The sequence below is a fragment of the Vulpes lagopus genome, chromosome 4, assembly GCF_018345385.1.
Source record: "Vulpes lagopus strain Blue_001 chromosome 4, ASM1834538v1, whole genome shotgun sequence".
Classification (NCBI taxonomy): Eukaryota; Metazoa; Chordata; class Mammalia; order Carnivora; family Canidae; genus Vulpes; species Vulpes lagopus.
The window spans coordinates 49,593,800-49,611,584 of NC_054827.1; the positions used below are offsets into that span (position 1 = coordinate 49,593,800).

At 42.7% G+C, this 17,785-nt stretch overlaps 1 protein-coding gene across 1 annotated transcript in view; it reads right to left on the bottom strand.

Moving 5' to 3' along the window:
- The window catches only part of CREB3L2 (cAMP responsive element binding protein 3 like 2), a 121,267-nt gene that overhangs the window by 45,611 nt on the left and 57,871 nt on the right, over nucleotides 1-17,785 (bottom strand). The window contains exon 2 of the mRNA XM_041751584.1: nucleotides 7,938-8,154. Coding sequence (XP_041607518.1) covers nucleotides 7,938-8,154 — 217 coding nt within the window. The remainder of the gene's footprint in view (nucleotides 1-7,937; nucleotides 8,155-17,785) is intronic.

The window sequence follows — 17,785 nt, forward strand, 5'->3', positions numbered from 1 at the left end:
AGTCTTCCCCAAAACACCACCGTATTTTCCTAAAAATCTGTTTCCCCAAAAGCCGTGAGTCTTGGCTCCTGCCAGGCTTTTCATTTACTAGCAGCATTGCTCATCTTTAGCTCACAGACTATAGTTTTCAGTCCAACCTGTGACAATAGCTCCATAAATTTAGGGTCTCCATACCAAGCCAGCCTACCCAGCCATCCCTTACCCTTGTTACTGCTAAAAGCCCAACTGGCTTAATCAGAAGGAAGATGATTATTATTTACGTCCCTGGTCCCACCCTCTCTAGAACCTGGAACAGCCATAGTTACAATCCCTTATTTCACCTAAAATAAAATTACTTTGGCTTGTGCATCATAGAAATATTATATCAGATCACTTCGGTACTTATATATTTTATGCTGGGTCTGTTGGTATTTTACATATATTCTAATTTTGTTCCTAAGTCATCTGCAAGGATAGTGGCCATGTCTAGTTAGTTCTCTCTGAACAGACTTAACTCCAGTACGAAGTTTCCTCTTTAGGAAGAAGACTGAAATTGAAGAACAAAGCAAATGAATACCTAGTGTCCCAATTTAATTACAAAGGAACACGACTAAAATAGAGTAATTCATGAAGATACCTACCATGTGGTAAGGCACAAGACTTGGACATCCAAATATAAGCTTTTTTTTCCCCCTAAATCAGAGTATAAAAATATCCACAGACATTTTACTTGAATGTTTCTGCTTATCTCTTTATAACCTTCTCTTTCTCTCTCTTCGTCTCTGTTTTTGTAGACAGAAAACCCTGCTTGGCATATGGTTAACCGCCTTAATCATGGGGAGAAATCAATGAACTGGATGCAGGATGTCTTTCTGGTGGTTTGGAAGGCCAAGCCCACATTCTAAGGGCTGGCTCTTGTGGATGCTGAGCCCACATGAAATTCTGTAGCTCTAGTGTTTCACAGAAGTCTATAGTCAAATTCAGTCCTGAAGATAGATGACTCCTATGTAATCTTAGATCAGATTTTCTCAACCTCTTTTTTTGGAGGGGAAGAGGGTGTTGCAGGCTCTTCTGAGGATCTAAAAAAAGGTATAAATGTTCTCAGCAGAAAAATCGACAAATGTAGATAGCCCAAAATGTTATATACAATTTTAGGGGTCTACAATCCACCTGGCTCCATGATAAGTTAATAGGATAAGAGCACCTACATATACCCTATATATCTGGCGTGGGTTTCAAGGAGGGGGGAAGGGGAGAAAAGAGAGTTAGCAGGGAGAGAAGAAGGAAGGAGAAGATTAAGGAAGAATTGGAAGATGGAAGAGGAGAGGTTTTTAAAAGGGAAGAAACAGGGACAAAAAGAAAGAGAAAAATCCTAATAAACTAGGACAGGGTCTATTCAAACTGTTTATCACTTTCTTTTAGGCTTAGGAGCAACTACAGAAGAACTCCACTTAATCTGAGTAAAATTGAACAAAGAGGGATCCCTGGGTGGCGCAGCAGTTTAGCGCCTGCCTTTGGCCCAGGGCGCGATCCTGGAGACCGGGGATCGAATCCCACATTGGGCTCCCGGTGCATGAAGCTTGCTTCTCCCTCTGCCTATGTCTCTGCCTCTGTGTGTGACTATCATAAATAAATAAAAATTAAAAAAAAAATTTAAAAAAATTGGACAAAGAGATCTGAATTACTGGCTTTTCCAGGTATAATGAAATAATTAACTCACTATCCATCACTAGAAACTGGGACTCCTAGTTCTGCTTAAGCTCTTTTCCCGATGCAAGAGAAAAAGAATATAAAATTTAATGTGAACAGCAATTATTAAACACTTATGCATTGCCCAAAGAGCAGGTCCCCTTCTCCAACAGGGAGGGGACCTGCTTGATAGAGCACATGGCATAAGAGGGATCCTTGGAATTGATCCTCCCTCAAGGCAGATGCAAATCAGGGTTCAAATGAATAAAATAATTCTGTTCCCAAAGATGCGCCCATTCACACAAAATTCAGGAAAATACTAAAAGTTCCCCATCTACTCATGTCCCAAAGGTGCGCCCATTCACACAAAACTCAGGAAAATACTAAAAGTTCCCCATCTACTCATGTCCACTGTCTTAACTTTGATTTCAAAGTCCCAGTGGTTACTCTCCTTGTTCATGATTCCCTATTTATTGTACAAGTGTTTTTTCTGGCATAGGAAGGTGGCTTTAATTCAGAAAAATACCAATATTTGAATATAAACTGTGGATCAGAAACCCTTTGCAAAATATATTTGATCTACACTACCTGTCCCCAGCAAATCGTTAGCACAACCCCTATTGCAGCACAGGATCTATAAATAGAACAAGGCCCGAGGTGAGGGAACTGAAAGGTGTGTGCTTTGGCCTAATGCTAAGAAAGGCTTCCTGCAAGATTCACGGGTTCTTTTTCCCCAATACTCAACTACTGGCAGAGGTGGCACTCAGGAGTTCCCCTATGTTGCATTTCTATCGATTACAATTAAAATACAAAGAAATCATTTCATCATGGAAGAGAAAGAGACCTTGAACTTTTGGAAACCTGCTTATTTGGAATTATTCCACTAGAGATCTTGTTTTAGAGAAATCCATGACCTCACCCTCGGAACATCAGCTTCCACACAGCCAATGCCCACTGTCCCAGCTCTACTCAAGGCTTTAAGATTTCATGATTCCCCGCACCCCACTGACCTCCCCTCTCCCCCCGCCAACCAAGTTCTGCCTCATTCATGCAACATTTCCTATGATCTTCCTTGGGCATGCTCCCTCTGCTCTGAACTTCTACAGTTTAACTCCCCTTGAGACATTGTTTATATTCCATCTGGGAAAGTATTGGAGTATGTGGCATTTTCACCAGACTCTGAGTTACTTAGAGGTGGGATCTGAGTTTCACTATCCTGTCCTTTAAGTATGACACACAGCAGGTGTCCAACAAACACACATGGAATTGAAGAGGAAAGTCAAACTGCCTAGACTATTTAGGCCTTCTCTACCTGCATATTCTAGAACAGCAAGGCTGCAGAATGGCTGATGACTCCACAGATGCTAATGGTCTCAATGGAGACTAGCACTCCAGCCACACAGCCTCTGCCCTGGGCTCTTGCTGTTTCCTCTGCCTAGAATCCTCTTTCTGAGACACCTAGCTTTTTCCCTCATCTCCTGCTGACCTCTGTTCAGATGTTACCTTCAAAGAAGGGCCTTTTCTGTCTATCTTATTTTTTTTATAAATTTATTTTTTATTGGTGTTCAATTTGCCAACATATAGAATAACACCCAGTGCTCATCCGTCAAGTGCCCGTCACCCAGTCATCCCCACCCCCCGCCCACCTCCCCTTCCACCACCCCTAGTTCGTTTCCCAGAGTTAGGAGTCTTTCATGTTCTGTCTATCCTATTTAAGATTTCAATTCCTCCAGAACTATGTTGAACAGCAGTGGTGAGAGTGGACATCCCTGTCTTGTTCCTGATCTTAGGGGAAAGGCTCCCAGTGCTTCCCCATTGAGAATGATATTTGCTGTGGGCTTTTCGTAAATGGCTTTTAAGATGTCGAGGAAAGTTCCCTCTATCCCAACACTCTGAAGGGTTTTGATCAGGAATGGATGCTGTATTTTGTCAAATGCTTTCTCTGCATCTAATGAGAGTATCATATGGTTCTTGGTTTTTCTCTTGCTGATATGATGAATCACATTGATGGTTTTACGAGTGTTGAACCAGCCTTGTGTCCCAGGGATAAATCCTACTTGGTCATGGTGAATAATTTTCTTAATGTGTTGTTGGATCCGATTGGCTAGTATCTTGTTGAGAATTTTTGCATCCATGTTCATCAGGGATATTGGTCTGTAATTCTCCTTTTTGGTGGGGTCTTTGTCTGGTTTCGGAATTAAGGTGATGCTGGCCCCATAGAACGAATTTGGAAGTACTCCATCTCTTTCTATCTTTCCAAACAGCTTTAGTAGAATAGGTATGATTTCTTCTTTAAACGTTTGATAGAATTCCCCTGGGAAGCCATCTGGCCCTGGACTCTTGTGTCTTGGGAGGTTTTTGATGACTGCTTCAATTTCCTCCCTGGTTATTGGCCTGTTCAGGTTTTCTATTTCTTCCTGCTCCAGTTTTGGTAGTTTGTGGCTTTCCAGGAATGCGTCCATTTCTTCTAGATTGCCTAATTTATTGGCGTACAGCTGTTCATAATATGTTTTTAAAATCGTTTGTATTTCCTTGGTGTTGGTAGTGATCTCTCCTTTCTCATTCATGATTTTATTAATTTGAGTCTTCTCTCTCTTCTTTTTAATAAGGTTGGCTAATGGTTTATCTATCTTATTAATTCTTTCAAAGAACCAACTCCTGGTTCTGTTGATCTGTTCCACAGTTCTTTTGGTCTCGATATCATTGAGTTCTGCTCGAATTTTAATTAACTGTCTTCTTCTGCTGGGGGTGGGGTCTATTTGTTGCTTTTTCTCTAGTTCCTTTATGTGTAAGGTGAGCTTTTGAATTTGAGATCTTTCCAGTTTTTGAATGGATGCTTGTATTGCGATGTATTTCCCCCTCAGGACTGCTTTTGCTGCATCCCAAAGATTTTGAACGGTTGTATCTTCATTCTCATTAGTTTCCATGAAATAAGTCAATCGGAGAAGGACAAACAGTGTATGTTCTCATTCATTTGGGGAATATAAATGATAGTGATAGGGAATACAAAGGAAGGGAAAAGAAATGTTGGGAAATATCAGGAAGGGAGACAGAACATAAAGACTCCTAACTCAGGGAAACGAACTAGGGGTGGTGGAAGGGGAGGAGGGCGGGTGTTGGAGGGGAATGGGTGACGGGCACTGAGGTGGACACTTGACGGGATGAGCACTGGGTGTTTTTCTGTATGTTGGTAAATTGAACACCAATAAAAATTAATTAAAAATAAAAAAAAATAAATTAAAAAAAAAAAAAGATTTCAACTCCTTGGACAGCCCAGGTGGCTTGGCGGTTTAGCGCCACCTACAGCCCAGGGCCTGATCCTGGAGACCTGGGATCGAGTCCCACCTCGGGCTCCCTGCATGGAGCCTGCTTCTCCCTCTGCCTGTGTCTCTGCCTCCCTCTCTCTCCCTCTCTCTCTCTCTCTCTCTCTCTGTGTGTTCTCATGAATAAATAAAATATTTTTAAAAAAATATTTCAATTCCTCCTCTCCTATTAGGGTGTGAATGTTTGTGCTCCCCCCAAATTCTGATGCCCTATATGATGATATCAGGAGGAGACCCTATGAGAGGGTCTGAAGTAATGAGGGTGGAGCCTGCATGAATGGAAACAGTGCCATTATTAAAGAGACCCCAGTGAGCTCCCTCACCCCTTCCACCATGTAAGGGTACAACAGAGGTCTGAGACCAGAGAGGGCTCTCACCCAACTGTGCTGGACTTCCAGGCTCCAGAACTATAAGAAAGAAATTTTCTGTTGTTTATAAGCTGTGCTATTTTTGTTCAAGCAGACTGAATAGGCTATGACCCCTGCCCATCTTCTCCAGCAATTCCCTATCCATTTTTCTGATTTTTTTTTCTGTGTATCACTCATCACCATCTAATAAACCATGTATTTTACCTCTTTCCTTTTCTTATTTTCTACTCTACCCCCATCTCCTAGAATGTAACCTCCACAAGGGCAGAAATCTTTGTTCATTGTGTTCACTCTTTCACTCTCAAGGACTATGCTTAGGATAGTCCCTGGCAGGTTAAGGACAAGGTAGTGACTCCAGATATTGCTATGAAGTGAATTTTAAGGGTGAATCATAAAGCGTTTATAAACTATCTACTTCTCCTTGGTACTGTTTGCTTCTATACAAGACTGCTACTAGAAGCCAAGAAATACCACCTGATCTAATGCACACAGCCTAGTGTATCTGCATCATTAGAGAGCTAGCAATGCATGGAAGAGCAGAACAGGTGTCTCCCCTGATGCCAGTACCAGAGAGATTAGGAAGGTGCTTCACTTCCATACCTTCTCCCTTAACAACTTGCTGCACAATTAATTCAATGAAATAACTGTTTAACAGATACCTTCAAAGTGTCGAACACAATACTAGGTGTCGGGAACACATAATCACACTTGCTCACAGCCAGCTCAAAGTAGAGAACAGAAAAGAGAACAACAAAATAAATAGTGACTGAAATATAAGGACAAGTGTAAGAGTCTCCACAAAAATGGCAAAAACAAAACAAAGAAACAAGCAGAAACATGTTTTATATGAAAACATACAGGGTGACAACTTCCAGATGGGAGAACCAGACATTGGATGACGCTGAGTTGAATCTTGAGGGATGAGTGGGAATTTGACTAGTAGAGTTGACAGGAGTGTGAGAGAAAGTAACAAAAACTCAGAGTAAAGAAAGCACTGTAAGGCATGGGGTGGAAAAGTCAATGGCAGAGCCATGCAGACAGGGAGCGATGGGAAAGGGAGGTAGGATCAGCCCACAAAGGGCCACAAAAGCCATGCTGTGAGGTTGGCTTCCTTCTACAGAACAATAGAAGACTATTTGAGATTTTGCAACAGGGAGTGAATATGAACAAAAGTGAATATCTAACATTCTTCTTGAATCTTTTTATATCTTCATCCCATATAATTCCTTGGAGTCCTAACTTTATGAGTATCCTAAGCACCATCCAAAGAAAGATTTCCATCCCTTAGTCCTAAGCAACCATCTCCATCAGATTTATAGTTTATTCCTACCCTCTTAAAGATTATAATCTAAAGCAAATTCACTGAATCAACAGAAATGTGAAGAATAAACAATAAAAAACAAAATAATCCAATAGTAAGTTTAATGGGTAGGAACCCACTATCGTACTTCATTGTGGTATAGGGCCTGGAAGTTGAGAAATCCTCCACAAAACCTTCCCGATCACCTAAGGTCCTGCCATCCTCTCATAGTTCCTGGTTTGGAATAATAGTGATTGCAACAGCAGCTAAGAACAATAACCTTACTATGAGTCAGGTCCTGGGCTAGGCACTGGCATAGATTCTCTTGTTTAATCTTCACAACAGGACATGAAGTAGATGCTGTTTTTATCCTATTTTAACACATGAGGAACCTGAGGCTTGACAGAATTAAGTAGTTTGTCCCTAACTAGTCACCAACATATATCTTAAACCGAGGTCGGACTACAGGGCACATAACCTTAACCATCACCCTTAGTAAACGTTCGACATTTTTATTCTCCATTGTATACATTTCCAATGTTCCCCACATGGGTAAGTTCGAGGAGACAAATGTGCACATTTTTTTCTTTATGTATCCTTCAATGTCTCACCTGTGAACTGAAGAACCACTAGTGAATGAATGGCTACACTTTAAGGCACTGATAATATACGATAAAGGAGTTCAGACATCGAAGACAGTCACTTTACAGACAAATGGTCATACAGCTTAATACTCTAAGGCCAAGAAAACTAGACCATCAACAAATACCATTCTGATGGCATGGATGATGGGCAAGAATCACCAAGAAAGCTAGGGGACCTAGGAATGCTCACCAAGATCTCATCTATGTGTGGTCAAGGGAACATGCTGAATATAGGTTAAGAGAATGCCTAAGAAGCTTCTGTGGAGAAGAGTGGTCATAAAAATTCTTTCTCAGAAAAAAATGACATGACCTCTTAAAACAACAGACTTAGTGGGATTATCAACCAGATGGGCCAACCTGATTTGCAAAAGGATGCTCTGCTGCCCAATCCTTAGGGGCAAAGAAACCAATTACTACCATTCTGTTATAACAAGCTCCCAGAGCACCCAGCCAGGGGTGAAAAAAATGTGTCTAATGCCCCTTTCCATTTCCCCACAGCCCAAACTCTAGGCTTTACATGGAGTAGATATGTGGTTAAGTGGGTGCTGACAATAGTGTAACGTACTCCACACCCTCGAGAGGTTCAGAAGCAAAGGTGTCACAATCCCAGCTGCTGCCCCTGCTCTGGGCTTACCGTCATTGACACTGTCACTGGTGGTAACATGGGTAAATGGTGACTGGGCCCGAGGCTCCTCACACAGGGAATAGCTGTGTTCGGCCTGGATGAGAGGTGCTGGGGATGTTGGGGATGGCTCCACCTCCATCGACACGTTCTTCTCTGAGAGGAAAGGGTCATTCAGGAGCTGACCCAACACGTTCTGGGAAAACTCATCCAGGAGTTCTGAGAAGTGCTACAAGAAACAAAGGAGGAAGAACTTTAACCCATAATCTGAAATTTACACATTATCCTGAGGCAAATACATCATCTAATGCCTCAGATCAAGTCACTTACATACAATGTCCAGTTATCTATTGCTATGTAGCAAACTACCCCAAAGTTTAGTGGCTTAAAATAACTACAATTTATTATTCCTCATTACTCTGTGGGTTGGCTGGGCAGACACGCTTATTTCATGTGAGTTCACTGAGCTGGAAGGTTGGCTGGGAGCTACATGGGGCCAGGCCAGCTGAATGCCTGAATCCTTTTCTCAGAGACTATCAGGCTGAGATTCCTCACATGATGGCAGAAATGCTCTAACAGGGAGGAAAACCAAAGCTGAGCGGCCTCAGAAGCCACACATCCTCACTCCCTCCACATTCTTTTGGTCAAGGTAAGTGACAAGGCCAACCCAGATGCATGGGGTGGAAAAACAGACTCCACCTCTTGACAAGAGGAAAACGCAGACAGTGTGGACAGAGGAGAGCACAGCTCACTAGGGGCCATCACTGTAACCATCGACCACATTTTTCATTGGGAATGTGTTTCAATACGCTCCCCTGTATCTCTACAGCGTGAGGGGACTATTTATAGCAAGATGCCAAGTTCAAAGGCATCAGAGGCAGCTTCCTTCTGCTCTCCCCACCACCTGCACTCTGTTCCTCTCTAGTTTTTCCTTAATCTCCTTGCTCTCTTCTCATCCTCCAGCTCCAACACTAGCGACTCCCTAGCCCATACCATGCAGTGAAGATGATACAGGAATGGTCTAAGCACGTATTCATAGGGACTCCTACATCTCTTGTCTCAAGGTCCCAGTCTAACAGAGCTGCATCTCATCCACTCTCCCTCACTGATAGGGGATATTCATAGTATGAGGATCTGTAGAACAGGGTTTTTCAGTCTTGGCACTATTGACACTTTGGACCGGTTATGGGGGTGAGGGTTTTCTGTGCGTTATAGGATATTTACCAGCATCCCTAGCCTCTACCCACTCAATGCTAGTAGAAATCCCTTAGTTTTGGAAACCAGAGATGTCTCTAGACACTGCCAAATGTCCCCTGGGTTGGAGGGCAGGGAAGGGAACCATCTTTGATTTAGAACTAGCACTACATGGGTGCCTGGTTGGCTCAGTCAGTTAAGCCTCTGCCTTTGGCTCAGGTCATGATCCCAGGGTCCTGAGGTTGAGCCTCACATCGGCTCCTTGCTCAGTGGGAAGCCTGCTTCACCATCTCCCTCTGCCCCCTGACTTATGCTCTTTCTTTCACTCTATCTCAAATTTTTAAAAATCTACCATTACAGACTACATTAAAAATAATAAAAACAAAATTAAAAAAAAATTGAAAGTCCATTTTGGCACCAGCTGCTAGAGCCATTTCTTTCCTCTTAACATTCCTGAGTCAGAGACTAAGAGGTGTCATCCTTACTGATTTAATTTTCGGGATATTTCTGGTATAGAAAGGAAGTTCCAAAAGCAGATACGGCAATAAGAAGAACTGATCACAAATGGTGATGCTTAGGGTAAGCAAAGAAAATTCTTGAGATCCACATGGATACTAAGTTCTACCACTGAAGTGTCAATATCACACTCTGAATTCACTTTGGGGATGGGGAGGCAGGAGGTTAGAGTTCTAAGATTATGCTAGTCATAGGACAGAACTTCTTCTTTAATAAAGGAGAGAAGTAGACAAAAGGGAAGAAGCCCTTGTAGGTTAGGTCCTCAAAGTAGAGTTGAGATTGTGGTTTTCGCCAACATCACCAACATGAGAAGTGGCTGCACCTCATCAGGATAAAATAGAGGGAAGCAACAGGCATTGGGCATGGCCTGATAAGCATCAGCCATCTACAGGAATAAGAGAGGTGCTTGGGGAGAGAGAGTTCTCTGCACACAAATATGTTCAGAACTAAGTACTTAGGAGCATCTAAGGCAAGAATTACAAAGGTGTGTCTACATCACAATTACCAGGAGAGTTTTGTTTTAGTCATTTTATAATGAAATATTTTAAACATTCAGAGAAATTATAGAAATGGTACCATGAATAAGTATGTATTCATTCCTTTGGGGAAAAAATCTCATTTTTCCATGTTTGCTGTTGCAACCTTTTTTCTTTACTCTTTCCCTTTTAAGAAATAAAACATGAAGGGATTTTTTAAAATAAATTTATTTTTTATTGGTGTTCAATTTGTCAACATACAGAATAACACCCAGCGCTCATCCCATCAAGTGCCCTTTCAGTGCCCGCCACCCAGTCACCCCCACTCCTCATCCACCTCCCCTTCCACCACCCCTAGTTCATTTCCCAGAGTTAGGAGTCCTTCATGTTCTGTCTCCCTTTCTGATATTTCCCACTTATTTTTTTCTCCTTTCCCCTTTATTCCCTTTCACTATTTTTTATATTCCCCAAATGAATGAGACCATATAATGTTTGTCCTTTGATTGACTTATTCATGAAGGGATTATTAAAGCTCTCACCCATTTCCCTTCCTCCTTCCCAAAGCTAACCAATACCCTGGACTTGGTTAACATCCCCATTCAGGTCTACATTCTTATTACATATGCATATTTCCATTACATACTTGGTATGAACTTGGTAAACTTTAAATAAATAGTACCATCCCTCACACATCCTTCTGCAACTTTATTATCTCCAAAAACATTCTTTTAGATTTCTTTATGTTTATAAATAAATAAAAGGCAGCTCAATTTCATTCATTTGAACTTCCGGCTTGTATTCCATTGTATTTATCTTTTTCTTCCTGAGAGATATTTAAAGATTTTAATATTTTATGTGTGATATTATAATTAACATTCTTAAGTATTATGGGAAATTAAAAATATATATATATAAACCTTGTGACTCACTTTCAAAGGGTTCTGAGATGTTCAAAAGCGTCTGTATGAAAACCATCACCACCACCTGTACTTCTAATGCTCATTTCAGTTTTTCAACCACTGAAGATCAACCCCATCCCCAGTCACTTCCGCCATGCCCTCACACCCCACTCTACACCCCCAGTTACAATTAGTTCCCTAGAAGCTTACAATGTCCCTAGAGGTTGAGATATGCCCAAGTCTTCCAACTCATAAACATTGCAGGCACCATGTGTTAAACCTGAAATAGGTAGTGGGGAAATGACATAATATAGAAGAAAAGAGACACGCCTGTGCCTTTCCTGAGCTTGCCATTTAGAGAAACCAGTGGTTCTCACACTCTGGTGTCTGTATGAATCCCCTTAAGACCCAGATGGTGACTCGCAAGGCCAGGTGGGCCTGGGGATCTGCATTTCTAACCAGCTCCCAGATAATGTTGCTGGCCCCCAGACCACATGCTGCATAGCAAGGAGAACACCTGCAAAGCTAAGATTAGGATACAGGTTTCCAGACTGTAAGACAACCTGAAGTCAGGAGTTGACTCCCTAAGCAGGTCCTCAAAGACAAATTCACTGGTTGCCTGAGGGTGGATATTCCGCAAGTATCTACCAGAGTTCCTCTCAAGACCAACATTCAGACAACAAAAAGAGAAATAAGTAACAGATAATTAAAATGCAAACTCAAGAGCTGAACGCACAGTCCCTGTATTTCCCAGCCACGATTTTGTCCCCTGCGCTGTAATATCAACTCTGGCCAGCTGTGCTGACCCTGCTAAACCTCTGGAATCCTGTTCTACCCTGAGGCAAGACTCTCTTTGATTGTCCTACTTTCCCAAGGAAGCTGCCAGGTTGGGTTAGTCCGCTGACACCGTTTTCTTTCTCCTGAGCAGCACTAATGAATGTTTTCATGAATGTCCCCCCAAATAACCAATAATAAACCTTCTCTAACTCTGCTAATCATCTCTAAACTCCCCCTACTTTGGGTTTTGTAGTAATTATCATGTTGCCAAACAACGTAGCCCTAAATGATAGGTGGTCCTGGGGAACTCGCAGTTGTTACTGAACGCATTATGAACCTCCTCAGAAGAAGGGACCATCTGTACCCGACCTCCACCCATACCTAGGAACTTGGCAAGGTGGTGAGCACTGAATAGGTCCCAGGGGGATACTTGTGATTGAAAAGATATTGTCCCAACTTGTCCCAACAGATGCTGTGACTCAGCCCAGCAGATCAGCTTCAGCTCGGTCTCCTTGGCAGCTGTGGGTTCAGGCACTCAGCATACAAGTCAACATCCTATTGCAGGGATGCGGCCTGAACTGGTCCATCATTACTGGCAGCCAGTGAGGGGGGATGGTATATGGTCTTGGAGACCAAAATCCAGACGAAGGGACAAAGTGAACCTCCTCAAAGAGAGAGCCTTCCCGGATCCTGCAAACACTCTAGCAAAGGACTATGCATGTGAATCTAAGGATTATGAAATTCTAGTTGACATGGCATCATAGCACTTTATCATTCTGCCTAACAGTCTAGTCAAGGTCTCTGGGTTTATAAAGTATTTTCATAGCTTTCCACTCAATCAATGCTCATAAGACCTCAGTCACCTACTGCTCGAGCTAGGCCTGGAACTAAGGTCCTCTTATTTCAAACTGACTTAACTTTCCCCACAGTATTTCTCCTAGGAAAGAGGTGTTTGAGCTTCATGATCCAACTGCATGGTGAAGTTCCATCAAGTATAACACCAGGAAGCTGCTGATGATCATGGATGATGATGGTGATAAGACCAGGTCATCTGGCGGAGAAGCGCTTCGCATATTAGACTTGCAGGAAGCGAGGGAGGTGCTCTCCCCTAAAAGGCAGACACATGCCCATTTGCCAGTAAGAAAATGGGGGTTTGGGGCAGGCAGGCACATTGCCCAGGGTTGGAGTCACAGATTCCAAAGTCCATGCACTTTCTACTATAGAATGCTGCCTTATTTAAGTCTATCTCCAAAACTGACACATAGTGGGGGCTGGAGTTTCAAAATTATTTATATAGATTTCACCAACAGCCCGCCCACTTGTCTACCACAAACACAGTCTTCCATATTCAGTGTAGAAACGTGCCAGGGAGTCATTAGATGGGGAGGCTCCTCGCATCACTTCCAAGGGACACCAGCAGTATCGATGATAAAGACATGTGGCTGTCCTTAGTACGTGGTTCTTCTGCCAAAGGGTTCATGCTTCCATCATAGAATCTCCGAATGGGAACAAACCTCCTGACAGGATTGAACCCCTGCCTCATGACAGAAGGCTTCCTCACCCACCTCAGTGAAGAAGACCCTCGGTAACTTGCTTTAAGAACTTGTGTCAAGGTCTCATCTCCTCCTTATCTAAGACCCAACATTTAATATCCTCCAGCCTGGCCCCAGCTGTCCTGCAAAGTCTTGCCTCTTTATTCTAACACATGAAACTCTCATTCCAATCCTAATCATTTCCTCATGACATTGGGTGATATGGCGTTAGAGCCAGACAGCTCTGAATTTGAATCCTGGCTCCTAGCTGTAGAGGCCTGTGTGAGAAGACCTCAGATCTCTACATTCCAGTTTGCTGCTCCGGTACCAGCTTCCTGTTGTGAGGATTGAGATAAATAATGCATGCACTACACCCAACACTTCACTGGCATCACAATCAATTTTTTAAAAGACTCTTTAGGGGGAAAAAAAAACCTATAAAAATGAAAACAATAAAATGTCACCATTTGCACTTGCACCTAGCTTCTCACAGTGTTATTTCTATCTAGAATATCCTTTCATTTTCCTGTCCATTAGAAAACTACATTAAAAAAAAAAAAGAATCCATTTCTTGTGCAGTTAGCCTAGACAGACATGGCTTGCAATAGATGTTTTACTTCCCCAACCAACTTCAGCCCTTGGGAATAAGTATCTCCTAATTTGACACCTTTTTACTCGTCCTTGATGTACCTCTCATAGCCAAGTTACTTAAATCCTTTGCCCTTGTGCCTTACAAACTCCATAAACAAGATATAAACATTTTTTTGCCAGCCCTGAGCCCAATACAGACCACAGATCATATGCACTAACGACTGTCTGGTCTCAATTTATTACCATTCTACAATTTCCCAGCCAAACAGTAAACAAATCTCAATTAAAGCCAGGGCCTCCCTACAATTATAAAGAAGTGCTATCAAATGTTTAAAACATATATCCATGTGTACAAATCAGATAAACTGAGAGAAATTCTTAACCTTCCATAAATTTATTTTTTAAAAACTGACCATGGTTCTAAAGCACGGGCACTGTGTTTGTAGGTCATTTATCAGTTGTCAAAGGAGTGAGCAAGGGAAGAGTGGTTTATAGTCTGGGCTGCTCCTGCTGCTAACAATTGCCCCAAGAACTGAGGTCATGGGGCTGAGGAAAAGGGAGGAGGAGAAAAACAAAGGATTCATAATTCTTGAGCTCAAATAACTAGTCACATAAAGCTACTGAGCTATTTTCCTTGTACCACGCTTACCACTAAGTTTCAATCTTTCTTTCTTTTTTTTTAAGATTTATTTTTATTTATTAGAGAGAGAGAGAGAGAGATCATGAGCAGGGGGAAGGGCAGAGGGGAAGGGAGAAGCAGACTCCCCTGATGAGCAGGGAGCCCAAAGTGGGGCTCATGGGGCTCGATCCCAGGACTCTGGGATCATGAGCTGAGCTGAAGGAAGATGCTTAATTGACTCAGCCACTCAGGCACATCTAAGTTTCACTCTTTCAACAAAATATAGTGAGTGGCTACTCTGAGAACAGTGCTGTAGTACTGGCCTTAGTTATAGGATGAATAAGGGTCGTTTTACAAAGAGATCACTGTCCTGAGATGCCAGATGAGTTCCCCAAATGGATGCCCTGTGCCCCTATGGACCAACATGTTCAGAGAGCATGTTCAAAGCAGCTTTGCCCTCCCGAGGTGGGCCTGACAGGCATCTTTTGTGCTCCAGCTAACAGGAGTAACCAGTCCCAGCCCTGGGCTTCTCTGGCTGGCACACTAGCTCCTCTGGATTCAGTTTCCTTGTCAGTAAACTCTGTGTGTGTGTGTGTGTTTAGGGGGTGGGAAGAGTGAATGGACTTTGGTCTTGATTTCAAGACTTTGAAATCTCTCCTATTTTGAGCTCTGGACCCCATGGGGAATCTCATGAAGGCTTCCTACAAAAACATGCCCATAAATGCAGATTCCTGGTGGCTCTCCATTTCCTCAAGCCTGTCCAAGGACAGGAAAGGAGGATTCCATGGATCTCCAGTTTAAAAACAAAACAAAACAAAACAAAACACCCTAGTAGAGATAATACTAACACAAATAGTTATAGGTCATTGAAATCAACCTATTCAGCTCTAATACCCTATAATTTTCTAAAATGTTGCAGGCAAGACAAAATGCAAAAGCTTTTCAAAACTTTGGAAGAGGAGGGAAATCTTCTTGGGTTTGTTTGCCCCCTTTTATCCTGAGGAGCCACAGGAGGTACCCACTGGACAGCAGCACCCAGCAGCTCCCTCAAGAGGCAGAGATCCCCAAGGCCTGCCCCGGCTCCAGCAAATGTGCCCAACAAAGATTCGATTTTCCAGGCCTACTGCCTGGAATGGGGCTGCCTTTGCTGCCGCATCTGGCTCAAGGCTAGCTCTCAGGCTGGGGAAGAAGGGTTTTTAGTGAAAAATTGCAGCTAGGAGCCTTGCCCAGAGCACAGAAGGCTTCAAAGACTTGGAGCCACGGACAGACAGAGGGGACATGGTAGGGGCAGGTTGACAACTCCCAAAACCTCAAAGAAATACAGAGAAATAATCTTGAGGGCACACCTCAAATTCACTTTAGAAACCAAGGTTTCCCTCCTGCAAAACACACAGTTGGCCAGTATCCCACAGGAGGGAGAGAGGGAGGAGGGAGGAGAAAAGAAGAAGGGTAGAGAAAGGTGGAGAAGGGAGGGAAGAGGAAGGTAGGGAGGAATGAGGGAGGGTAGGGAGGAGATGCCCTTCCCTCTCCACTCTCCCAGGGGCCCCCTCGGAGGAGAACATTCCTTAGACCCCAGTGGCTCTTGCCCTGCCAATGCGCCCTGGGCATACACCACACAGGACACAGCCAGACGCTTAGTGGAAGAGAAAAAGACTATTCTGTCAAAATCGCTAGGAAAAAAATGGCTCACAAATCAAACACTCATACAGTGAAACTTCAAGGGAACTCAATTTTTTGCTGGAACCAATATTTAGGTATAATACATACTTCTCTAAATAAAGAAATGTGGGGTTGAGCTTTAGAATCCCTTACTATACAGGCACCTTGAAAGTTTTTTTGGGGGGAGTGAGGGGCATTTTTGGTAAAGTAATACATGCTGCACTGAAATTTCACAAGCAGTAGCAGAAATTGTTTCTTAAAGAACCCAAACATCCAACCATTGGTTTGTAGTATCCAGATATGCCTTTCTTTGTAAAAATTAAAAGGTATATGAAATAGGTTAATCAGATTGTTAAGGCACTGGGGGGTGTGTATGTAAAGAAAGCCTTATAAATCCATTGGTAGGATGTATTTTGTTTTTTTGTAAAAAAGAGTCACCCGTAACTTATTTATTAGGCAAATATGAAGTTTTATGTGGTATTTGTTTCCAGGGAGACACACCAATACTAATTCCTTTTAAAAGACATGATTTTTCATCATTAAAACAAGTAATGGGGATCCCTGGGTGGCGCAGTGGTTTAGCGCCTGTCTTTGGCCCAGGGCACGATCCTGGAGACCAGGGATCGAGTCCCACATCGGGCTCCCAGTGCATGGAGCCTGCTTCTCCCTCTGCCTGTGTCTCTGCCTCTCTCTCTCTCTGTGTGTGACTATCATAAATAAAAACAAAACAAAAAACAAAACAAAAAAACAAGTAATGGTGCATTTTTTCCAAATGCAATACAGTCTCGACAGTCTGTCGCAGGTGTTCTTGCTCAATGATTAAGGTGAAAAAATTCACTATTTTATACAAACAAATCAGCTAATGAGATGAAAAGAGATACACCCCGTGGGCGGCTCCTGCTGGGGAAGGAGAGCTCAGAGATTCAGAGTTAACCGGCACAAAGAAAAATTCAATCTGCCTATTTTTTGGTTCATTTATAAGTATAGCTGCAAATGCCCCAAAATGTGCTTCTTAGTTCTCCTAGAATCCAGCCTTCTAGCTGGTAGAAGGCCTCTCTTTCCATGGCTTACCAGTATCTAACCAGTCCTCACAGGAATCAAATATGATGAGAAAACATGACAATAATAGTAATAATGCACCATGCTGGATGCACAGTGCTCACAGGACAAACACTTCCACGTCATTACGGTTCCTGATCCCCACAAGATTAAGAAATATCTAGAAGGTGGGGACAGAAACTATAGAGACTCCTGTCGAGGTCAGGAATCCTGGTTTTCACCAACACAGAGAACTCAGCAACCAGATTCCTGATTGTCAAAGGCTTTTTGATTTGTAATTTGGGCCTTAGACCAGGACATCCCCTCCTATTGTGGGAGGAAATTCTTAGGATCCTTTTAGAGCAAGCAGAGCTGTTCCAGAAATAACATATAATACATGTCAGATGGCGTAGTCCTCTTTGATTTGTTTTAAGAAACTCAAACCATCCCCCTTGCCTCTTCCTTCTGCCACAACAGGCCGCTGAATCTCCCCAACACCAACTTCAAGATCATGGTCAAGCCAACCATCCAAGGTGGAGGGCAGTATAGAACCTGCCAT